General features: G+C 42.6%; 1 protein-coding gene and 1 long non-coding RNA gene across 2 annotated transcripts in view; one reads left to right on the forward strand and one right to left on the reverse strand.

The window, feature by feature from the left end:
- Positions 1-317: 317 nt before the first annotated feature.
- Positions 318-25,376, forward strand: part of CCDC60 (coiled-coil domain containing 60) — a 207,481-nt gene continuing 182,422 nt past the window's right edge. The window contains exon 1 of the mRNA XM_005572376.4: positions 318-548. Within this exon, the coding sequence (XP_005572433.3) occupies positions 459-548 (90 nt within the window). The 5' untranslated portion in view covers positions 318-458. The remainder of the gene's footprint in view (positions 549-25,376) is intronic.
- LOC141408119 (uncharacterized) lies at positions 23,627-24,800 on the reverse strand. The gene is made up of 2 exons (XR_012420741.1): positions 24,714-24,800; positions 23,627-24,088 (listed from the first exon to the last, which is right to left on the reverse strand). It is a non-coding gene; the product is annotated as an uncharacterized lncRNA (long non-coding RNA).

Here is a 25,376-nt window from a genome sequence, read left to right on the forward strand (position 1 = left end):
CCGACTTTCCCCGCAGTGCGATAAACCCCTTTTTGGGGCCGCCTTAGTTCTCGACCACTCTTGGAGGATGGGGATCTGGGAGCCCCTCCACGGGACCCCTCTCACACTTTGTCACTGGAATTTTATTTTTTTTTTAGTTCATATTTTATTTTGCTTATAGAAGAGAAAGATATCCCTTCCGAAGAGGGGGAAGCTTACAGAAGTTTGTAACCTTTCAAAAAGTAAATAATTGTAGGCTCACCTGATTCTGCCCTACCCGGACTTCCTCATCCCGTCTGCGGAAGACCCAGGTGCTTTCTCATTACTCCTCACGGAAACCGCTTTGGAATTCCTGTAACTGGGACCTGGGGATCAGGGAGAAGTTGCCGAAACCTCTCATACCAGTGACTACTGAAGTAGAAGATTCTGGAAAAATCCTTGCCTTGGGGGCACAGGCTGAAGCCTGAAGGATTTTTAAGATGACCAAGGTTCCAGCCACCAAGAAACTTCAGAGTTCCCCCAACGCGGGGGCTGTCCGGCCCTTTTATGCCTCGGAGAACCTAAGGCAGGTAAGTCTTCCCTCTTGCCGAAACCAATCATATTTTAGAGGACAAGTGAAATAAGAATTAGCCTCGAGACCAACAAGGGACAGGGGGAGAAAGGAGAGTCATGGTTGGTGTAATTAAATTGTCGAGACACATCCCTGTTGCTATCAATGGTCGGTTTCTCTCAAAGAATGAAAACGCGAACCAGAGCAGTGAGCTGGGCCATCCTATTAGCCAGTAATTCCAAAATGATGGGATAAATCAGCAGTGACACTGTAGAACATCAGAAAAAAATTAAGATGAATTGTAGGTTTGCCGTTCGCAGAACTTACTCTCAGAGATCTGCCGGTCTCCGGAAACAAGTGTATCCCCTCTCTCTATGGAGAGCTTGCAGAGGGTCAACTTTTGAGGTTTGAAGGCTAGGTTTGCCATTCACCAGCTGTGTGACTTTAGACAGGTTAACTGCTTCGCGTCTCTGAGACTTTATTTCCTTGTGTCTATGAAATTAGAACAGCAACATCAACTAGGCAGAAGCAGTGTGAGGACTAAATGGAATAAGCTATGAAAACTGTCCACTGTGATGTTAACGCTGGATAATGTGTTTATGGGACATGAAATGGTGTTGTTGATTTGAAAAACAAAGAAAAATCGATATGTGCTGAATGACTGAGGTTAATAGTTCCTGTTTTTAAATAACCATTAATGGGTAAGCACAACTGTAAGTGTGCATTTGTTATTGTACCCTCAAACCCCACTTTGCATGGATTGGCCAAGGTCAGCAATGCTGGTCCACTCTGGTGCATCCACAAGGCACACTTGTGGCTCACAGTCACGCCCCAGGAGGAGGGCCCGGCGGGCGGTCAGTCCATGAAGGAGAGCTTAAAACTCACAGGGCTCTCCATGTGGTCCAAAATATTCCCAAGCTGTTCTTCTCTAAGGCTCAACCTATCTCTGTGCACTCCTCATTACTCAGCCCTCTTAGCAAGACCACTCTTCAAGATACAACCTTTTTCCATCTCCTTTCATCTCAAAATACCACACAGAAGGATGTTCAATCTAGAGCAGCCCCCTCTGGGACTGAACTTTCCAGCATAGCAGTGGGGGAATGAATGATGCAAAGAATGAGGGAAATGAACACTTCAATAGGGAGGGTGAGCATCAGAGGAGCAGCAGACACAATCACCCTGGGTTTGGATGTGCCTCTTCGCAGCCCTGTGGCCTTGGGCAAGTTGCAGAACTTCTCTGCTTCAGTGCTGCCATCTGCAAAACGGAAATATCATAGAGCTTGCTCATCGGATTGCTGTGAGCATTAAATGAGTTAATGTACGCCAAAAGCCATGAGCACAGTTCCTGACATATAGTAAGCACACTTTAGGTTTTAGTTATATTGTTATTTCATTTATTTAGTAAAGATTTATTGAACCCCTGTTAGGTGCTAAACACTTGCTCTAGTTAAAAATGAGACTCGCTTTCAAGAATCTCACAATCTATAGTGTATATGCTTGGGAAGGGGAGTAAAAGAGATAAGAAACATTGTTATAATGCAGGTTGATTAATGATGTGTTGAGGAAGTATCAGAGGGTGTTGTGGGAGCCAAGAAAAGGGACAGCTAATTTAGATTCACGCGTGCATGTGTGTATATTTGTGTGTGTGTGTGTCTGCATGTTGGATTTTGGGAAGAAACAAGCCATTGTACTCAAATAAATGCAATAGAAGTTTTCATCCTACCATAGAGAGATGTAGAGAGTGGAGGAAGATGTAGAAGTTGAAATGATCATCTCTTTCATGGGAGGAGGGTAGTGGGACTCAGGGAGGTCAAGTGATGGGAAGAAGGCTTCCAGGGAACTGTTGGACAGACCAAGACTTCTGGCCCAAAAGCTTCACTGAAATCCTTCTGCACCCCTCTCTACTTTCTAGGAAATAATGAAGATGCCAGAGGGTTCCTAGCTCACATTCAAAAGATCGTGCCTTTAGGAATTTCAAGGTTTTAGAGCTATAGTAAAGCATTAGTTAAACTAATCTAGGGTCACTAGAAAGTGACAAGCCACAAGGAAATATGTAGAGATCAGGATTGATGTCTGGGGTAAACCAAACGACTAATAATTGCAGTCAAGATCATGATGATGATGATATTTGGCACGTATTGAGTATGCATGCATCATGTGCCACGTATTGAACTCAAAAAACTCTTAAGTGTGATATTTTCAGAAGCTTCTACAATCCTTCAGGCTATGAACTGTTACCTCCTCATGAGATGGCAACACTGAGGCTCAGAGAGGACAGGTCCCTTATCCAAGGACACCCAACGGGCAAGGAACAGAACTGGGGTTTAAATTCGGGTCTGTCTAGCTCTGAGCACAAGCTCTCTCCATCTCACCATTCTAGTCAAGCTGTGATAAATGGTTGTTCTGTTCAATGTGCCCAGCACCACAGGGGCTACAAAAATAAGGTATAAGACACAATCATTGGCTTCAAATAGCTTCCAGGTTTGTTTGGAGGAGGAAAGGGAATGACACCTAAAAATAGCATCACAAAATGCCAGGCGGCCGGTAAGTGTCCAGTGAGGAGGAATATGAGGAGTGGCCTCTCCTGGAGGAAGGTGTGGCCACACTGGCTGCGTGGTAGTATTAAGAGTCCCCTGCATGCTAGTATAATGAATGACTTTGGAAAAAACCTCAAAAGGGTCTCGAAGCCCTCTGAACTGGCCGTTTTCCTTTCTCACAGGGTTGGAAGTTGCTGTACCCTAATGAATATTCCACTGGCAACTGCTTTGTACAGGATCTTCATGATTTCTTTTTTTTAACTGAGGGAATATAAATAACATATGCAAATCCTCGGTTTGAAAGTCTTTTGTTAAAGAAGCCGTCTAGCCTGCCCGTATGTTGGGCCCCCTAATCTGCTTAGGGAGTCTCTTTTCCCTTTGTTTCCCAAGGAAGCAGAAGTCTAATGGGATCAGACATGGGGGAGGGGAGAAGCAGATTGTATATAGGATTACCACGGACCCATGATTTCTGCCTTGGAAAAGGCTGAAAAAGAGAGGTGCTTAGAACATCCCCCTTTATGTTCTAGAATGAGAACTCAAAAGCAGCATTTGACAAAAACTGTAAAGGTTTGCAATCCTTTATACAAGCTCCATCTCTTAGAGCCTGAACTTCCTACCTTGTTGTCATTAAAAACCCAGAGAGAAAAGAAGCATCCCTAATTTGGGCAGATCCTGAAACTTCCAGGAACCATTCTGGGTGCCTTGCTCATATCCTAGCTTTTAGTTATTAAAGGAGCAGATTCTGCCAGGCGCAGGGGCTCATGCCTATTATCTCAACAATTTGGGGGGCCGAGGCAGGAGGATCACTTGAGCCCAGGAGTTTGAGACCAGCCTGGGTACTATAGTGAGACCCCATCTCCACAAAAAGTAAAAAAAAAAAAAACAAAAAAAAACAACACTAGCCAAGTGTGGTAGCATATGCCTATGGTCCCAGCTTCTCGGGAGGCTGAGGCAGGAGGCTTGCTTGAGCCCAGGAGGTCAAGGCTGCAGTGAGCTGTGATTGTGCCACTATACTCTAGCCAGGGTGACAGAGCGAGATCCTGTCTCAGTAAATCAATCAACCAATAAAAGAGCATATTCTTCAGCAAACTCTGTGGGTTCGAACCCCAACACTGCCACTTACTAGGTTGTGTGACCTTGAGCTACTCATTTCCTCTCTGTGCCTCAGTTTGCTGCTCTGTGAAACAAGTGTATCACATTTTATCTAATCCAAGAAGCCTTCCATTTCCAGATGCATCACCATTTTCTTGTGCTGCTAAAAAAGAAAACTCAACAAATTAAACTATCACCTATTTCAATTCTGTGTCCCAGTTTCAGAGGTATTAAAATGCAGAAAGAAAAGGTGCATCTCAGAATAGATGAAATACATGTAAAAATGCTTCCTCGTCAAAGGGGTGTTGTGGGAATTAGAGGAGTTAATGTGGGTAATGCTGTTAGAACAGAGCCTGGTATAAAGTAAATACCATTAAATGGTAGCCACCATTATGGCGTTGTTTAATCCTTTCAACAACTCTATAATAGAGGTATTGTTAATAAGCTTTAGTACCTAGGTAGACTGGGGCTTGAAGATCCCCAGGGTCTAGTTCTCTGCTGAGAGGTAAGTTGACAGGTACCTGAAGAAGGGGACAAACCAGGCAGAATCCCAGGTATGGAAAAGATCTGGGCCTGACAGTCTCCATCCTTCCTGCTACCCCACCCCCCGCCACCCACCACCAAATGATGAGGATGGATGTCTCCAGAGACAGTCTTGGAAGCCCAGTCCAGCATACACCCAGCTGGGCTGCCTGGAGTCAGAAAAGGAGAACCAACATATTTGAGAAACATTTTCCCCAACAAGAGAAACCTTGACTCCCAGCACAATACGTTTCCACCGCAAACATAAAACGATTTTCCTCCTTGTCCAAATAGAAGAAATTGTGACCTGAAGAGATAAATGCTGGGCTGTGGTGAGTCGTTGATTTCTGTTAAAGGTGACGTCAGTGCTCAGTGATCTCTCTGGCCTCTAATCACTGAGACCACGCCCCCTGCGTGGAATCACTGATTACCCTGAAAAAATAAAACAAAATAAAATATCTAACAACAACTTGAGATTCAGTTCTAAAGCATCTCAGCTGGCTGTACCTCCATTTTTATATCGTTCATGACTTAAGCCAGGAAAAGAACAATGAGGGAGAAGAGACTCTTTTCTCTTTCCGAGGGGTTCTTGTAGCTCCATTGCTACTGCATGAGATAAATTGCAGAATTCATGCTTTTTGCTTAGATGGTTTGTTTGGGTTTTTTTGTTTTGTTTTGTTATTTTTGTGGCCTAATGCTTTGGACAGGCAATGCTTGCCTTAGCGAATCTTGCTGTGTCTAATTGCATGGCCATGTGACAGTCGGCTCCTTTCCGTGATAAATCAGGATGCAGGGAAGGAGTGTGTTCATTACCTCCTGACATGGGAAAAGCGATTGACACTCTTCATGCTGTACAAAATGAAGCAGGCTATATGTCCCATCTGCAAAGAGGCAGCTGCTCTGCAGGGAGAGGGGAGGATGGGAGAGGAGTGAAGAAATGATCCAAGAGTCTCATTGATGGGATAATAAGCTTTGTAATTAGTTAGAAGCTCTGCCTTTGAAGTCAGGCAAAGGTGGGTTCAAATCCTCTTTTTGACACTCCAGTGTGAGTTTCTGGTAAATGGGGTTGAAGAACAATAAGATCTATGGCATAGATGTTTTGGAAGGATGAAATAAAATAACGCGTGTGAAATACTGAGCACAATACCCAGTTAGCCTCCAGTAAGTGGTGGCAGTGGTCATTATTGTTACTTGTGCTCCTCTCCCTTCTCTGATTGGACATGAGTGCTACCATGACTGTTTTGAAGATATGCCCAACTCAGAAATGAAGTCTAGAGGAACCTGAGTATTAACTGTAAAGTCACATAGTGAGGTCCATCATTAATGAGGCCAGGCCCCAGCTTAAGGGTAGAAGGGAAGAAGCAGGTCCAAAGATATTTTTAGAGTTGGTATGAGAATATGTTTGCATGAGAGATGCAATGTGTTAGTTGTGGAGAAGGGGGTGCTCCTGAGCATGGTTTGAGTCCCTTGGATTTACCTCTCAGCTCAGTCCCATTATTCATGTTTTAATCCCATAGAGAGCCAAAGGGTAGGGAGGAAAAAGGAAAAGGAAAACACCATCAGTTAGGGTTGTTTTTGGCTGCAAGTAAGAGAAAAACTGAAAAGCAGTGAAGTAAACAAATAGGAAGTTATTTTTCTCGTGTGAGAAGTCTGGAGGTGGATAGCTGCTGGCATTGGCTCGAGAGCTCACCAGCGTCAGGCTGCCAAGGCCTTTTCCCTCGTGGTCACACAATGACTGTCCCAGGTCCAGGCATCGCATCCATATTCCAGCAGAAAGAGGAAAAAGTAGAGAGGAAAAGCTATGTTTGTCCCTTTTATGAGGCAAATAGAAGCTTTCCAAGAATCTTCCTGACCTTTTTTCTCTATTTCTAATTTTCCAGAACAGCATCACCTCTCTTTTCTAGCGGTAAGAATGGCTGGGAAAGTATGCATCTAACATGAGTATAGAAAGCAGGGGCTAGGAAGCCATGGTGATATCGAAGATGAGTACTGGATTGACTACTCAGCAGTGACTTGCACAAATGATTTCACAAAAACTCAAATAATAGGGATCCCAAGCCATGCATTGACAGAGGGTAACCCAAAAAAGAGAGTCATCCCTATCCCCTACCCTACACAACAACTGCTTAGGAATCTCAAGGGCACTTGTCCATAGTAGTACCCATCAAAGAGCTGCAGGGGTGAGGGAAAAAGTAGAGTTCCCCCAGTGGGAACATTTATTCACTCAACTAACATGTACTGAGTTCCAAGTATGTGCCAAGTATGGTTATAGGTGTTGGGGACACAGAAGTGAATAAAGAAAATCAAATGAGACACTCTGGACACTCTGAAAAATGTAGGGAGAATAACACGAGCATGGATCTAAACAAATGGAATGTGTGCCATCTTTATTCCTGTGACCCCCATCTGTTTCCACTGTTTGGTGAGGCTTAAGGAAATTCTGGTTAGATAAGCCTTTGCACAACTGTGGAAAGAAACTTATTCTTGACTTCCTCTCAACATCTCCACAGCCTCCAAAGACTCAGCCATCAGCTGTTACATTCAAAAGCTGCAAAAATTCATATGGGGTTCAGTGGCAAATAGCACTTCCATAAAATCTGACAGAAGCCAATTAAACCTTTCTTGGACTGAATAAACCAACATATTTTTTCTCAGAGATATTTCTGACAGCTAAATTCAAAATCATAATCATCATAATGGGATACCTTCTATCATGAGATGGTGGCATTTTCCCTTCCAAATTCCTGTTTTCAAACTCTGCTGAGAAAATTTCTTGCGGGGCTCAATTTTGATCTAATGTATTTCTGCCTAAATTGGAATTTATGCAATCGGTAGTTTTATTTAATAACTTGAAAATTAGCCGCGTCTGGCAATCGGCTTTCAAGCCTGGAAATGCCTCGGGGTTTCTGGATTTCACAAAGCGGGGAGATTATGCAACTGGGACAGATTCTGGGATAGGCTCAGCATTGTGAGGGGGTTCGTGGTGGGCTGTAGATCAGGGGCAGAATGGACAGAGATTATCCCCCCATTGCAGCCTGGTACATGATCAGGGTCAGCTTTTGAGGTATATATTGAGCACCTCCCATGTGACAGATGTTTTGAGGGCGCTAAAATGCAGCAGACTTGTGGTCTTCTCCCAAGGAACCCACAGTGCTGTTGGAAAGAACATTTATAAATAACTATGAATCAAGACGGTGCATAACAACTACCAAAAGAAAGGCAAACTATATATATATATATATGAGTTTGAGGTAGAAACAAGTTCTATCATGGAAAGACAGGTGCAGTGAAGCCATCTGAATCTTGAATGTTGGCTGGATATAGACTTAGGGTGGTACTAGACACTGAGCCAAACCTAGAACTCATTTTCTAATACATCAGGGAGGAAGGGAGGGGGGCGTATTACCATTCTTCTGCAAAAGCCAAGTTCTTTCTTGGTATCCTGTCTGAAAAAATGTTCCCTCACAGAGCTCCAGCAGATCACTCTTTTCACACTCTCCCTCTCCATACACAAAGTTACCCAAGTTTCTGTCCCAACGGGTTGTCAAATTAGGGAGGACTTTGCCCCATGAACTCCCATGAAAGCTTTAAATAATTGGAAATATCTAGTGTGTTACTTCTCTCCAGGCTTTGCGTTTCAGCAGTTTCTCAAATTTGGCACTGTTGAACATTTGAGGCCAGATAGGCTATCCCTTGCATTGCAGGGTGTGAAGCAGCATTCCTGGCCTCTCCCTATTAGATGACAGTCACAGCCTCCCCACGGTGACAACCAAAATCATCTCAGTATTGCCAAATGTCCTCAGGGGGCAAGACCATTCACAGTTGAGAATCACCAGCAGAAAGATACTAAAGTCTGGACTACCCTTGCCCAGTCGAATGCCTATCTGACGGTAAAACCTTCCCCATCTAAATAAATGATCCCGTCATGTACCCAGTTGTTCAAGTAGAAACCCAAGCTTCATCTATGACCTCTGCCTCTTTATCACCCCATGTGTCCAATTAACTGCCACAGGGTGGGTGTTCAGTGGATGCTGCCTCCTTCCCCAAGGTTACTACCTGGTCCATAGCACCATTATTTATTGCCAGGACCATCCCACTGGCCCCATAACTATACTTTTTACCTTCCATCTGACCCATTGTCTTTTAATGCAAGTGTGATACTGTCATTCCCCTTGTTAAAACAATTCAATGACCATCTGTTGTCCTCACAATGAAGATGAATATCTTTAACGAAGTTTAAAAGTCTCTGCATGATCTGGCTGATGGCAGGTTCTTCAGCCTCATCTTTCATCACTTGGTCACCATTAAGGAGTCACACTAGTTTTGGAATTTCTGCCTGATATCTTCCTCCTCCTCTTAGAACATTCTCTCTCTCTCTGTCTCTCTTTCTCTCTCTCTCTCGCTCTCTCTCTCTCTCTCTCTCTCACACACACACACACACACACACACACAATCTCTCCTACATCTTTCAGTGTCAGCTTAAATGTCATTTCTTTTGAGAAGACTTCCCTGGCCACCACCTCCCAATCCAAGTCACATGCTTCTTTTGCACCATAAAATTCATCTTTGTAATACTACCTTCCCTAGGAAACTATAAGCTCCTCCAGAGCAAGAAATGTGGTAGCTTTTTTGTTGTTACCACCTTGGTATCCCACAGGACCTGCCACATGGTAGATGTACAACTAAGACTTGGATGAGTAGGATCTTTCTAGTGCTCTCTTGTCTCATAAGCAGCCATTAATTACATAACATTAAAGCCAAACCAACCCTGCTTAAGACAGAAAAAGGAAGCCGGGCACAGTGGCTCACACCTGTAATCCTAGCACTTTGGGAAGCCGAGGCAGGCAGATTATGAGGTCAGGAGTTCGAGACCAGCCTGATCAACATGCTGAAACCCCATCTTTACTAAAAATACAAAAATTAGCCAGGCATGGTGGCATGAACCTGTAATCCCAGCGTCTCAGGAGGCTGAGGCAGGAGAATCGCTTGAACCCCGGAGGTGGAGGTTGCAGTGAGCCCAGATCATGCCACTGCACTCCAGCCTGGGAGACTCCATCTTAAAAAAAAAAAAAAAAAAGAGAGAGAGAGAGAGAGACAGAAAATGGAGCCTGCAGTTTAGATGGGACATAGAGAGGGAATAGCTTGGAGCTACCTCTCAAGACCTCCCCTCAAACAGTCAAATTCTTATTGGTTTTTCATGGCAATACCTTTCCAGAAATTTGCATGGTGGTGGAGCAGGCATAGCCCTTACATGGAATTAAGAGACCTGGTTCCCAGCTCTCTCACTATCTGGCTGTATGACTTTGTGTTTTGTTGTTTTTGTTTGTTTGTTTGTTTGTTTGTTTGTTTTGAGACAGCCTCACTCTGTCACACTGGCTGGAGTGCAGTGGCATGATCTCAGTTCGATTCAATCTCCATCCCCCAGGTTCAAGGGATTCTCTTTTCTCAGCCTCCCAAATAGTTGGGATTACAGACACATGCCACCATACCTAGCTGATTTTTGGGGTTTTTTGTATTTTTAGTAGAGACGGGGTTTTGCCATATTGCCCAGGCTGGTCCTGAACTTCTTGGCTCAAAAGATCTACCCGCCTCGGCCTCCCAAAGTGCTGGGATTACAGGCGTGAACCACTGCACCTGGTCTGGCTGTATGACTTTGGACAAATCACTTAACCTCTTTGATTTCTTTGTCTTTGTCTGAAGAAGCAGGGAATCTTAACCTGGAAATTGCTAGGCTCCCTTGATGGCACGTGAAAAAAAAATGACTACCACTTACTGAGCATCTATTTTGCACCAATTGCTTTGCATATGTTATTAAAATGAACTCTTCAATCCAGTGTGGCAGGTGCTATCATGACATCCAATCTCTACTTGTAGAGATGAGGAAACTGAGGCTTGAAGAAGTTTTGCAACCTTCCCAGAGACACCAGAGAAGCAGGTGGTGGAGTTAGGATTTGAATCCAGGACCAAATAACTACAGAAAGCCTGTGCTCTTAAGATGAACCTGGGAGGTCGCAGTAAGAAGGGGCAAGTATATCTCTAAAAGGGGCAGCTATTGGTGCAATTTTTAAAGAATATATTTAAAAAGTCTCTGGAAGAAAGGGGGAAGTGCCAATTTTAGCTGTAGGCGATGCAAACAAGAATGTGACTGTGCCCGTGACCACAGACAAGGATATTTGCATTTTCTTGAGCTTTTCCTAAAATATGCTAGCAGGTTTCTGCCAGAAAAAAAAAAAAAAAAACCACAGCTAAGGATGAGAAAAAGAGGGGAAAAAAACCTGCATGTGGCTTAGACTCATCTATCTTTCTTTCTTTCTTTCTTTCTTTCTTTCTTTCTTTCTTTCTTTCTTTCTTTCTTTCTTTTATTTATTTATTTTTGAGACGGAGTCTTACTCTGTCACCGAGGCTGGAGTGCAATGACGTGATCTAGGCTCACTGCAGCCTCTGCCTCCTGGGTTCAAGTGATTCTCCTGCCTCAGCCTCCTGAGTAGCTGGGGTTACAGGCACACCCCACCATGCCCAGCTAATTTTTGTATTTTCAGTAGAGATGGGGTTTCACCACGTTGGTCAAGATGGTGTCGAACTCCTGACCTCGTGATCCACCCGCCTCGGCCTCTCAAAGTGCTGAGATTACAGGCATAAGCCACTGTGCCCGGCCTAGACTCATCTTTCTAAATAATGTTTGTTTCAATGAAGATTTATAAGCCATTTCTAATTAGAGTCACCTTTCTAAGAAAGGCATATTTTGATCCTTGGTCAATATACTGCCAAGACCTGCTAGATAAAACGGAGAGAAAGACAGGCCCAAACAGTGAAAAATGAGGCTCTGGGGTATGTGTGGCTGAAATGCTGATACTTGTAAACAGCTTAATTGGGTTGAATAATTTGAGTAAATATCAAGTTAAATGGATTCACTCTGAATCCAAGCTCTGACCCACTGAAATTTTTATTTTCTCCAAAACAAATTCTATATCATAATTGCCTGTTTATTTTTCTGATCTCACCACTAGACTTGTAGCTCCTTGAGGAAAGTGACCATGCGTTTCTCATTATTCTATCCTAGCACCTTGCACAGGGGCTGGTACTGGCAAAATGTTCAATGTTCTCTAGTCTCTCTTCTCAGGACCAAGGATAGTTCCACACAGTGAAGCAACACATTCCTTAGGCAACTGGAAATTCCATTTGGGCAAGGCCCATATATGTTTTATTACTATATTCCCAGTACATGCTGGGTGCCCCATAAATATGAATACCATTCTAATACTTGCTATGTAACCTTGGGCAAGTTACTCTCTGTGCCTCAGTTTCCCTCGCCTCCATACAAAAATAAGAGTTTCTGCCTCATCGGGTTGTTGGGAGGATCAGGGATAGCCCCAGGCAGGTAGTAAGTGCTCACAAAATGTTATCTCTTAATATTCTCACTTCAAAATCAAAGCCAATGGCTCCCAAATATCAAGAATTAAAACATTTAAATACTGACATTTCCAGAGATGACAATTCTTATGCTGATCATTTTTATGCATTCGGGAAAAGGCAGCCAAAACGTTAACATGACTAAAATGTTTCACTTCTAAGAGCCCTTGAAGAAAATGCCCAAAAGGCAATTAGCACGTGACTGTCGCCTGTGTTGCTATTACTTATTAGCTGATCCCATCCTCTGCTAATCAAAGTGCTTCTTTGATATTTTTAGACCTCTTAAAAGAGGCTCCTCAAAACTCAGGAAGCAATGCTTGTTGGCAGGTACCAAGGAATTTGAGACGCCATGAATACGGCATTCTCATAGGGAATGTGAGAATGGTGAGAGCATTCTGCAGGGGCTTTTAGAAAGCGAGTAAGCAGTTTGGATGCTTCTTTAACCCTAACTAGCCTCCTCACCATTTCACTTCCTGCCCCACCCAACAAACAGCCCTCCCAGTCCCCTTTTCCTTGCGTTCTATGGCTCAGGATTTAAATTGCCCCAGTAAAAGCACAGTTCTTGAATTTCCTTCACTAAGCAGACAAACTCTAGCCAGAACTGATTGAGTTAGCACCTGGATCATGGGCTCATTCTGGGTTTTGAGTTCCAATTCTGATGTTGTTTGCCTGCTCTATGACCTTACACTTTTCACTTCTCTGATGCTGAAGGCTCTCACCTGTAATTGAATCTCGTGAAGATTCAAGATAATGTTCATAAGGACTGAGTCCAAAATAATAGCTAAGGTTGATTTGTGATTGACATTTTTCAGTGCTCTTGATGTTTTACGTACATCCCAACCATTCCCATGTTCTGGTGTATGTAATGCCAAATTGGCTCTTTTGTCCAGAAAGAGATGGCATAGTATTCAGAAAAGAAATCTCCTGATGAATCATCATTCTCTCAAGGTCGTCCTGGAGGTGTGTTTTTGTATTCTCCATGAGGTTAAAAACGACGTCAATGTTTTAAGAATAAGTAATTGGTACATTATATAGCCATGATTATGATAATGGAAGCAACTGATGTTATTGGCTGTGTACTTAATTGTGTGTCTTGTGCCATGCAAACCCCTTATGTGAGTTATGCAATTCCATGCACTCTACAGTGCTAAGAGGCAGGCATTATTAATTCCATTTTACAGATGAGGAAACCTGTCAACAAGGGTCATTCAGCTGCTGATTAGTGGACCATCCATCATTTTTAACCATTATGCTGTATTTCTCAACAAGGTAAACTTGACTTTTCCCTGGGGGTGGGTGGGTTGAGAGAAAATATACCCCCACTCTCAAAAGAAGAGCAGAAGGAAGGATAACCACCCACTTTGAAAAGCTTTGGGGGATAGATAAAATATTGACTGCATCTTGTAACTGTTCACTTCTGGCTTCTCCTCACCCACCAAAGCCAAGGTCCAGGGTGTGTTGAGACACAGTCTCTCTCTGTTGCCCAGGCTGGAGTGCAGTGGTGCAATCTGGGCTCACTGCAACCTCCGCCTCCCAGGTTCAAGGAATTCTCATGTCTCAGTCTCCTGAATAGCTGGGATTACAGGTGTGTGCCACCTAGTTCTTTTGTATTTTTAGTAGGGATGGGGTTTCACCGTGTTCACCAGGATGCTCTCAAACTCCTGACCTCAGATGATCTGCCCACCTTAGCCTCCCAAAGCACTAGGATTACAGGCATGAGCCACTGTGCCTGGCCCAGGGCGTGTTTCAAGGACACCCTATTCACCCCAGTAGTCCCTGAAGCTGACAACTGACAGACATTCCACAGGACTCTCAATCCACTCCAGCCCCTCCAAGAACCCCACGAAGTCTCCATCCCATCTTTTGTAATGTCACGAATCACGAATACACCCTGTTCATTGAATGAAGCCCGGGATTATCTCATCAACACAACTTTATCTTTGCCTCTTATTGCTCCCTTCAGATATTTTCAGTGCAGGAGCCTGCATAAAAATGGTGTACCTAGTCCCTTTTCTGCTCATCCTTGGGTGACAGCCACTCTAGTAGTCTCTTTAAGTCACAAAACACAGCCACAATTCAAAAACCAAAAGCATTGACAAGATATTAAGCAACATTACAACCTTCCCTCAAGGAGAAGAGTGGTCCCGTTCTCTTCCCTTTTAAGGATGGTTTCAGGCAGGCCACCCAGAAGGGAGATGTGGGGTGTGCCTCTATCTTGAACCAGGGAGATCCCCAGCTCTCCTTTGCTTTCTTTTTCTTTTTTTTTTTTTTTTTTTCTGAGACAGTCTCACTCTGTCACCCAGACTGGAGTGCAGTAGCATGATCTCAGCTCACTGCAACCACCACCTCCTGGGTTCAAGCATTTCTTTCACCTCAGCCTCCTAAGTAGCTGGGACTACAGGCACATGCCACAACACCCAGCTAATTTGTTTTGTATTTTTAGTAGACACAAGGTTTCACCATGCTGTATTTTTAGTAGAGACAGGGTTTTTCCATGTTGGCCAGGCTGGTCTCAAACTCCTTACCTCAAGTGATCTGCCTGCCTCGGTCTCCCAAAGTGCTGGGATTACAGATGGGAGCCACCGTGCCCAGCCTCTCCTTTGCTTTCTAACTGTTTTGGCTGGAAAAGAAAATAGGAGACATGGGAAAGCTCTTATCCGCACTGCCATAAAATGGTTCTATTCTCTCTGGGTCCAGCAGATGCCTAAAATTGGCTCATTCTGAAGGTAATTTGGTTGGCTTTTTCAAAGTTCTCTACGACAGCACTCTGGTTCCTGCTCTCGACATATTTTCTACGAGCTGTGCACTCCCCTCAGATCCTGGTTTTTCAGAAATCCACCCCTTTCAGACTCACGGTATTGGAGTCTCCTGCATTACTGGTGGGAGTCATTATGGGCAGGATCCCAGGTTGCTGTTTCTGCCTTTGGTGTCACATCTGATCCCCAGGTTTCACACACCCCTGACATACCACTGAAGACAAGCACTACTTCCTGACACAGCAGCTATTCTCTATCTCTCTACCTTCTTTGCCCCAGAAGCACTTCCTAGCCTGCCTCTGTTCTCTGGATTTTCCAGGAGGGTGTCAGAGACCAGCCCACCAGTCCCCAGCTGCAGGGATCTCATCTTCAACTCTTGAGCAATCCCAATGCTGGTCTCTCCCTCATTCATTTTGAGGTGAAGGATAAAGCATCCTCTTCCCTTTGGGGTCAGGATTCAAAGCATCACAGAAGCTCTTGATGAAATTGCTTCACAAGTGCCTCTCTCCCTTTCCACTCTCTAGTTTTGTATTCTCAAAGTGGGTAAGAATTGAGAGATCCATTCTCCCATTGCTACCTTGAAGATGCCTTCAGGCTGGTCTTTCTCACTTTCACTCGGTGTCTGATGCTTATCTTGAGCCCTCAGTCTATACTATCTGTATTAGTCCATTCACATATTGCTGTAAAAAAATACCTGAGACTGGGTAACTTATAAAGACAAGAAGTTTAATTGGCTCATGGCTCTGCAGGCTGCACAGGAAACATGGCAGCAACTACTTCTGGAGAGGCCTCAGGAAGCTTTTACTCATGGTGGAAGGCAAAGCGGGAGTGAGAGCCTTACATGGCAGGAGCAGGACCCAGAGAGAGAGGGGGAGATGCTACAGACTTTTAAACAACCAGATCTTGTAAGAACTTTATTGTCAGAACAGCAACAAGAGGTTAGTGCTAAACCATTCATGAAGGAACCACTCTTTGCTAAAGCATAGCAAGAGTGACCTTTACTCCAGTTCCCAGTAAGTTCCTTGTTTCCATCTGAGACCACCTCAGCCTGGACTTCATTGTCCATATTACTATCAGCATTTTGGTCACAACCATTCGGCAACTCTAGGAAGTTCCAAACTTTCCCTCATCTTTCCATCTTGTACTGAGTTCTACAAACTGTTCCAAACTCTGCCTATTACCCAGTTCCAAAGTCACCTCCACATTTTCAGTTATCTTTATAGCAGTGCCTCACTCCAAGTATCAATTTTCTGTATTAGTCAGTTCTCACACTGCTATAAAGAACTACCTGAGATTTATGAAGAAAAGAGGTTTAATTGACTCTCAGGAAGCATAGTTGGGGAGGCCTCAGGAAACTTGTAATCACGGCAAAAGGGCAAAGGGGAAGAAAGCACATCTTCACATGGCCAGCAGGAGAGAAAGAAAGTGAAAGGCGAAAGAGCTACACACTTTCAAAACAACTAGATATCACGAGGATTCACTCACTATTGTGAGAACAGCAAGGGGGAAATCCACCAACATGATCCAGTCACCTCCTACCAGACCCCACCTCCAACACTGGGGATTATAATTCGACCCAAGATTTGAATGGAGACATGGGTCCAAACCATATCACTATCCTGCCTGTTAGTCTATCCTGTTATCCTACCATTTACTAAGGGTTCACTGTGTGCCAGGTGATTTACAAACAGTGTTTTGAAACCTTACGACAACTTTGTGAGGAAGATGTTATCACCTCCCTTTTACAGATAAGAAAACCAAGGCTCAGAATTTAAACATGACTTATAAGATGTTGCACTGCTAATGGATGGAGAAGCTAACCCTGAAAACCAGCCCAGTCTGGCCCAAAAGTCCCATTTCCCTCTGCAGGATGACCAGAGCTGCTAATAATTGCTGGGATGGAGTCTTGGCTTCATTCTCAAGTTTCTTAAAATTCACTTCCCAGTTAGACACAGTGACTCATGCCTGTAATCCCAGCACTTTGGGAGGCTGAGATAGGCGGATCACTGAAGGTCAGGAATTCAAGACCAGCCTGGCCAACATGGTGAAACCCCATCTCTACTAAAAATACAAAAATTAGCCGGATGTGGTGGTGGTAGGTACCTGAGATCCAAGCTACTTGGGAGGTTGAGGCAGGAGAATCACTTGAACCAGGGAGGCAGAGGTCATAGTGAGCCGAGATTGCGCCACTGTACTCCAGTCTGGGCGACAGAGTGAGACTCTGTCTCAATAATTAAAATTAAAATTAAAAAATAAATAAATAAATTCACTTCCACATGATACTCATACAGCCTGTATGAGCCCTCCTTGCTATCAAAGACTGTTAAGCTCAGGAGAAGTTACAGGAGCATTTGAGAGGGTGGAATGGGGGTTATGACACTGTTCACATCAGATGCAGCTGGCTCAGGGTCACTCACAATCACTCACAAAACAAAGTGTCCCTTTTCTCCTTTTTTTTTTTTAATGTAAGAACATGGTCCTCCTGCAAATTGACTCGAAAGGAAGCCAGATTTCACTGTTCCTTGTCTGCCTGTGAAGGAAGATAGCCTCTTTCAGCACTTAAAGGACCTTAATCCATGATAGGGGACTTCATGAAGTGGCTGGGGATGTCGATCAGAGGTCAGATGGCCCCTAAGTAGCCAACCCAGATCCAAAGGAAATCAAATAATGTAACTCCCCAGAAAGCAGTTTTTATTTCACCAAAGATTTGAAAACTGTGCATTAAACAAATCTCTCAAAATCTCTCTGTCCATCTCTCTCTGTCTCTCTGTCTATATTTCTCTCTGTCTCTGTCTCTCATTCTTTGTTTCTCTCTGTTTCTCTCCTTCTCTCTCCCCTCTCTCCATCTTCTTCTTGTTGTTCTTTGTTTTGTTTTGTTTTGTTTTGTTTTTGGAGACGGAGTTTCACTCTTGTTGCCCAGGCTGGAGTGCAGAGGTGCGATCTCAGCTTACTGCAACCTCTGCCTCTGGGGTTCAAGCAATTCTCCTGCCTTAGCCTCCCAAGTAGCTGGGATTACAGGTTCCCACCACCACACCTGGTTAATTTTTTATATTTTTAGTAGAGACGGGGTTTCACCATGTTGGCCAGGCTGTTCTCAAACTCCTGACCCCAGGTGATCCACCGGCCTCGGCATCCCAAAGTGCTGGGATTACAGGCGTAAGCTACTGTGCCCAGCCACACCCCTTTCTTCTCACCTTCTTCCTTGATATCTGCTCTCTCTCTCCGTGCTCTCTTGCTCTCCCTCCTCTTTCTTTTTCACTCTCTCTCACCCTCTTTCTAGCTATCTGCTGTCTCCCTGCTCACTCGCTCTCATTCTCTCTCTTCTCTCTCTCCTCCCTCTTTCCCTTCTTCTCCATTTCTCTGTCTCTCTTTCTCTGTCTACCCTCCATCATGACACCTAACAACGTTTGTTAGTTCTTCCTATGCTTCCTTTTAGCTTTTTAAATAATTATAACAATTTTATCAGTTTAAAAAGTGAACAGAAAAACTCTAGACAGCCTGTTCACTTGGACATCAAGGAAAGCAGACTTTCAGACCAATTGCTAGGCAATCCAATCCCACAGACTCCTTGTTTCATTAATGTGCTTTCGTCTGCCTGGATTGTAATGGGAGTCTGTCTGTAATTGTGTACTTTAGGTAAATAGATCATTAGATAAGATTGATAACAGAGTGGCTTAGGTAATGTTTTAAACCAAAAGCAGAAAATCATCAGGGTGTCTCCAGCTGTAAATGACAGGACCACAATTTATGCAGTTTCAGTTAAGAGTCTGTCAGGGTTTTTCAGCATAAATCGCCATTTTCTGAAGGTTCACCTTTCTGCTTTGACAAAGAAACAGGAAGACTTTCTTTCCAGCTACAGCACAGTGCAAGGGGTTCCAGGCAAATGGATGTGGGTTTCTTTGGATAAATAACCTGATATCAAGTTACTGCTCATTAATGTAGACCACAAATGTTTTTACAAATAATTTCTTCATTTTGCAAAGCCTGGTTCTCAGCCTTTACTGCTGCTTCAACCAGGGTCACAGAGCACTCAGACACTGTCTTTGTGTTCAAGTAGCAGTAGAATTCAGGCCAACAGAGACCAAGCCAGAGAAATCTCTTCTTGGGTTAAAGAAGCAGAACAATCCAAACTAGATTCTCCCAGTTCTGAAGATGGGATCCCATCATCTAGAGACGCAGAGTCATGGAGTAAACTTGTAGGGCATCTAACCAGCTTCCTATTCATAATGGGAGGATGTGTAATGTTTCTGGCTATCAGGCATAGTATGAGCCATGGCTCTGCTATTTCCTTGCTGTATGACCCTTGGCCAAATCACCTCTCATGCCAAGCCTCAGTTTCCTTATCCACCAAATGGAGATAAAGATAGTGCCTACTTTTAAAAGTCTTGAAACTTGGGTAACCAGGGTAACTTGGTCTCCCTGAGGGAGGGCTGGCCTGAGGTGGGCACAGTACTAATAGCTGGTCTGATCTTATATACTGTCTTCCTATTTGTTGGTAAAATTGTCGGCCTGGGTTCAGGCACATATTCAGAGCTCACGAAAACCAGACAGATTAGGAAGTTCCTCCCTTTAAGAAGCTTTCTCCAACTCTCTCCTTGTTTTCTTCCTCCCCAAGTCTGCGGGGCTCCACAGTCATAGCCTTCATCATGCAACTGCTGATACGTCTGTGTCACCACCAGCAGCAGATTCATTAGAGCAGGAACAGCTGTTAATCATCTATGAATTCATTCATTTATTCAAAAACTATTTGCAGCACACCTACTATGTACTGATGCAGGGCAGATGAGCCTCAAAATTGGGGCTTAGCCCGGGAGGGTTCTTGGCTTTGCCTGGGAAAGAATTCAAGGGCAAGCCAGTAATGTTAGACAGCAACTTTTTATGAAGTGGCAGTGTACAGCAGCAGCAGAACTGATGCTCCTTGCAGAGCAGGGCTACCCCACAGGCAGCGTGCCCTGAGTGGCAGCTCAGAGACAGTTCTGTGGTCACATTTATACCCATTTTTAATTATATGCAAATTAAGGGGCAGAATATGTGGAATTTTCTAGGAAAAGGGTGGTAATTTCCAGGTTGTTGGCTTGTTGCCATGGAAAGGGTAACTTCCAGTTGTTGCCATGGCACTGGTAAGCTGATGTGGCACACTGGTGGATGTGGCTCAGAAAAAAACTTCTGCCTTGTCCCTGTTTTAGCTAGTCCTCAATTTAGTCCAGTGTCCAAGTCCCATCTCCTGAGTCAAGTCCTGCCTCCTACCTCAGTACCAGTTAAGCCCCATGGAAAAAAACACAATAAATATTTGTTGAACAAATTAATGCAACATCTTCCCCTGAATAGTTGACCTATTATCTCCTTGCACAGCTACTTGCTCTAAACAGTACAAATTCTATTTAAAATGTATTGTTCTTTTTTAAAAATTTCCACTAATTCTTAACTTTAGATTTTTCTGGATAATTCCAGAATATTCTAGAGGGCCATTTACTCCTGGGACCAGCCATTTTCAGTGAAATCTCTTTGAATATCTGAGATGAGGTTTTCTGTGGAAATCAAGATTCCCTAGGTACTGCACCTTTTGCTTTGTTATTAGAATGATACACAGTTATCCATTTCATTTTATTTCATTCATTTACATTCATATTCATTCATTCACTTATATTCATTTCATTTTCTAGAGTCTCTCACCATCTAATACCATATTTCTTTCTAGAGACTTTAGCAAGAACTCATGTCAATCTTTTATGAGATTGTTCAGACCATTTCCCTCCAAAATCTAGTGCAGAATATGACCAGAATTACCTCCTTCCCAATATAATATCACTCCCCAGATATAGACACTGTGGTGAACTTTCCCCAAAGTTTCCATCCAGTTTTCTTCCTTTATTGGCTCGTGGTCCATTTTTCACTTTATTCCTGTGTTTGTCCAAAGATTAAATTTCTAGCAATGCAAATGAGAAATATATCAGATGTTTCACTTCAGGTTTGCAACAAAGGCCTGAAAAATTGGCCTTCCATCGTTGCAATATCTTGCATCAGGACCAATTTTGCAATGTCTTGCATTTCTCTCTGTGTTCTGAAGTCCTTTCCCCTAGTAGAATTTTTCTAAATTATTTTATTCTCACCCAAATGCTTTAAAAAACAATTTTATTAAAGTATAACGTACATAGAGAAAAGTACACAAATATAAGTGCATAGTTTTATAAGCTTTTGCACAGTGAAAAGATCCATGCAACCTCTTCACCAAAATCAAGATACAGACCATTACCAGTGCTGTTGTTTCAACTTTTGTCCTCTCCAAAACTCATGTTGAAATTTAATTGCCATTGTAGCACTACTAAGAAATAGGGGCCTTTTTTATTGAAATGTAATATTTGTAAATATGTCAATGGGTACAGGTGATATTTTGTTACATGCATAGTATGTGTAATGATCAAGTGCAGGTACTGAGGATACCCGTCACCAGGACCATTTATCATTTCTATGTATTGAGAACATTTCAAGTCCTCACTTCAAGCTATTTTTAAATGTATAATACATTGTTGATAACTATTATTACACTACTCTGCTATCCAACATTATAACTTATTTCTTCCATCTAACTATATGTTTATACCCATTCACCAACCTCTCTCCATTCCCCTCAACATGCACACCCATATCTTTCCCAGCCTATGCTATCATTCTATTCTCTACTCCATGAGATCAGCCTTTTTTTTTTTTTTTTTTGAGATGGAGTTTCACTCTTGTTGCCCAGGCTGGAGTGCAATAGCATGATATCGGCTCACTGCAACCTCCACCTCCCAAGTTCAAGCGATTCTCCTGCCTCAGCCTCCCAAATAGCTGGGATTACAGGCATGTGCCACCACGCCTGGCTAATTTTGTATTTTTAGTAGAGACGGCTTTTCTCTATGTTGGTCAGGCTGGTCTCAAACTCCCGACCTCAGGTGATCCACCCGCCTCGGCCTCCCAAAGTGCTGGGATTATCAGAGTGAGCCACTGAGCCTGGCTGAGATCAGCTTTTTTAGATCCCAAATATGTATGATAGATACATTAGTTCTTTCTCACATTGCTATAAAGAAATACCTGAGACTGAATAATTTACAAAGGAAAGTGGTTTAATTGGCTTATGGTTCTGCAAGCTGTACAGGAAGCATTATGCTGGCATCTGCTCAGCTTCTGGGGAGACCTCAGGAAACTTACAATCATGGCTGAAGGTGAAGAGGAAGCAGGCATGTCTTACATAGCAGGAGCAAGAGCAAAAGAGAATGGGGGGCAAGGCGAGCTACACACTTCTAAACAACCAGATCTCATGAGCACTCACTATCATAAGGATAGTACCAAGGGGGATGGTGCTAGATTCATAGAGGATCCACCTCCACAATCCAATCACCTCCCACCAGGCCCCACCTCCAACACTGGGGATTACAATTTGACATGAGATTTGGGTGGGACATAGATCCAAACCATGTCAGGTGATTACATGCAATATTTGTCTTCCTGTGGCTGGCTTATTTCACTTACTATAATGACCTCTCGTTCCCTATAAGGTGATTAGACCAGGAAGGCTCCACCCTCATGGGTGGGGTTGTCATTATTATAAAAGGGCGAGTTTGGTCCTTTCTCACCCCTCTCTTGCCCTTCTACCTTCCACCACGGGATGACAGAGCAAGAAGGTTCCCACAAGATGCCAGCCCCTCAATCTTGGACTTCCCAGTCTCCAGCATTTTCAGCCAATAAATTTCTGTTCATTATAAATTACTCAGTCTTAAGTAGTCTGTTATAGCAGCACAAAACAGACTAAGACAACCAGAACCCAGAAAACCCCTTCAAACATCCTCCCAGACATGGTCCTCCTTCTCCCCAATGGTAACCACCATCCTGACTTCTATCACCATCAATTATTTTTGCCTGTTTCTTGACATTATATAAGTGAATAATACTGGGTATACTCTTTTGGATCTGGATTCATTTGCACAATGTTATGTTTATGGGAGTCATTTATATTTTTGTGCATCACTGTCATTTGTTCATTATCGTTGCTATATAGTATTCTACAATATGAATGTACCACAATCTATTTATCTGTTTACTTCTTGAAGGACTTTTGGGTTGTGGTTTTTTTCAGGGAGAAGATGGGAGTGGAGCTATTACAAAACGCTATGAATATTTTTTGTACAATGCCTTTTGGTGAATAAATGTAGATTTCCCATGAGTGGAATTGCTGGCCAGAGAAAATGCATATGTTCAGCCTTATAAACTTTATATGCTACCAAACAGTTATCCATAGGGGTGGTTCAATTTATACTATCACCAGCAGTGAAGGAAATTTCCAGTTGGCCCACATCCTCAACAATCTTGGTATTGTGAGTGTTTTTCATTTCAGTTATTCTGGCGGTTCTTAGTAGTATTACATTGTAGAAATGCTTTAATTTGCATTTCCTTAATGCCTAATGAGATTGAGTATGTTTTGATAGGTTTATTGGCCATTTGGATATATTATTTCATGAAATGCCAGTTCAAGTCTCTTGTTCATTTTTCCGTTGTTATACACATCTCAGATCTACTTCCAGATATGGGGAAACAAGCACTGGTGTAGGTGAGAGTGAAAATCTGTGCATTCTTGGAACATGGTTTTAAATACACCAAGACCCTTTATGTAGTCATTTCACTTTTAGGTGTTGATTGCATGGAAATATTCCTAATAAGTACTGTCCTCAAGAATAAGTATTGAGAATATTGAGTACTTATACATATATTTTAAAATATATAGATAGAAGCTTATCACAGGTCTATTTTATCAAAAATCTTTTAGTTGCAAGCAACAGAAAACCCTCTCAAATTTACACAAGCAAAAAATATTGGAATCAGAGGTTCACATTACAGAAACTCTAAGGTTTCAGGCATAGCTGGATCCAGGAGTTTAGACAAAGTCATCAAGAATCTGCCTATATTCATTGTCTCTATTTCCATTTGTGATGGTTTCATTCTCAGGCAAGAGCTCTCTATTGAGTGTCAGAATAGCCACCAGCAGCTCCAGGTTTAAATTCTTCTGGCTTAGGAACAGCAGGGAAAAAAAAATAAGCTTCTCTTTCCCTAAAGAAATATCAAGGGTCCCAAAAGAATCACCCCTGAGTTAGTCACCTGGAGCCCAGAGACCAGGGTTACCCACATTTGAGCAACACGTACTGAGGATGGAGAAGGGATAAGTCTTGAGACAAAACTCCAGGTGCTTTGATCAAAAGAAGGCAGCCCAACTGTTGACAAGACAAAAACAGTTAGTGTCTATTCCATCAACATCAATCATATTTTCAAAAAACTGGCAACAGCCCAAAATGTGCACCAATAAGAGAATCAAATAATAAGTCATGTCCATGCATATGTGGAATATTATGCAGCCACTAAAATAAACAAGATAAGTCCATACATATAAACATGGAAAGATGGTCATTGTGCATAGTTTGACGAGGGCAGTGATTATTATATGTACAGTATAATGAGTATGGCCATATAATTTATTGCCCAACTTGGACACTTTTCAGAGTAAAATTAGGTGCATAATCAGTTATCCTGGAAAAATACATATAAATTAAGATTGTCCTGGACAAACACATACGTATTGTGGCCAGAATTCTAATCCTATCTATCTTATATCTATAGTTGTGTCTATATCTCTCTATCTATCAATCAATCAATCTATCTATCTACCTACTTGTATGTATTTATGATTTGTTTTTATGTAACACTTGGAGGTTGATCCTAGGACACATGAGAAGGGGCTTAGGGGAGACTCAGCCCTTTTAAATTTGAGATGTAAATTACATGCCATAAAATGTTTAAAACTTAAGTTACAGCTCAATTAAATTTTCATATTCTGTATACCTGTTAACCATCACCTTAATAAATGTATAAAACATTCCAGAAGATTTTCTCATCTCTTCCTAATCAATGCTGCACCCACTTCTCCCTGCAATAAATAAATAAACAAATAAATAAATAAATACTACACCCACCACAGAGGTAACCAGTATTCTAACTTCACAATAGTTGAGTTGTGTCCATTCTTGAACTTCATGTAATGAAATCATAGGGTATATTCTGTTTTACCTCTGGCTTCTTTTGCTCAGCATTACATCTGGGTGATTTAATCCACAGTGTTGCATGTATCAGTAGTTTATGTTGCATGTATCAGTAGTTTATTATTTTTCATTGGTAACTAGTATTTTCTTGTATGAATGTACCATAATTATTTCTTTACCCTCTCATTGCTAGACATATGAAGTGTTTTCCATTTAGGACTATTACAAGTAAATCTTCTTGGACATTCTTTTACATGTCTTTTGGGTGAACGTATACACTAGATTTTCTTAGCTGGGTCATAGAATAGGAATATGTTTAGTTTAATCAGAAACTGACCCACAAGGTGGCTCACGCCTATAGTCCCAGCACTTTGGGAGGCCGAGGTGGGCAGATCACTTGAGGCCAGGAGTTTGAGACCAGCTTGGCCAACATGGCAAAATCCCATCTCTACTAAAAATACAAAAA

The sequence above is a fragment of the Macaca fascicularis genome, chromosome 11 (genome assembly GCF_037993035.2).
Source record: "Macaca fascicularis isolate 582-1 chromosome 11, T2T-MFA8v1.1".
NCBI classification, from domain to species: Eukaryota; Metazoa; Chordata; class Mammalia; order Primates; family Cercopithecidae; genus Macaca; species Macaca fascicularis.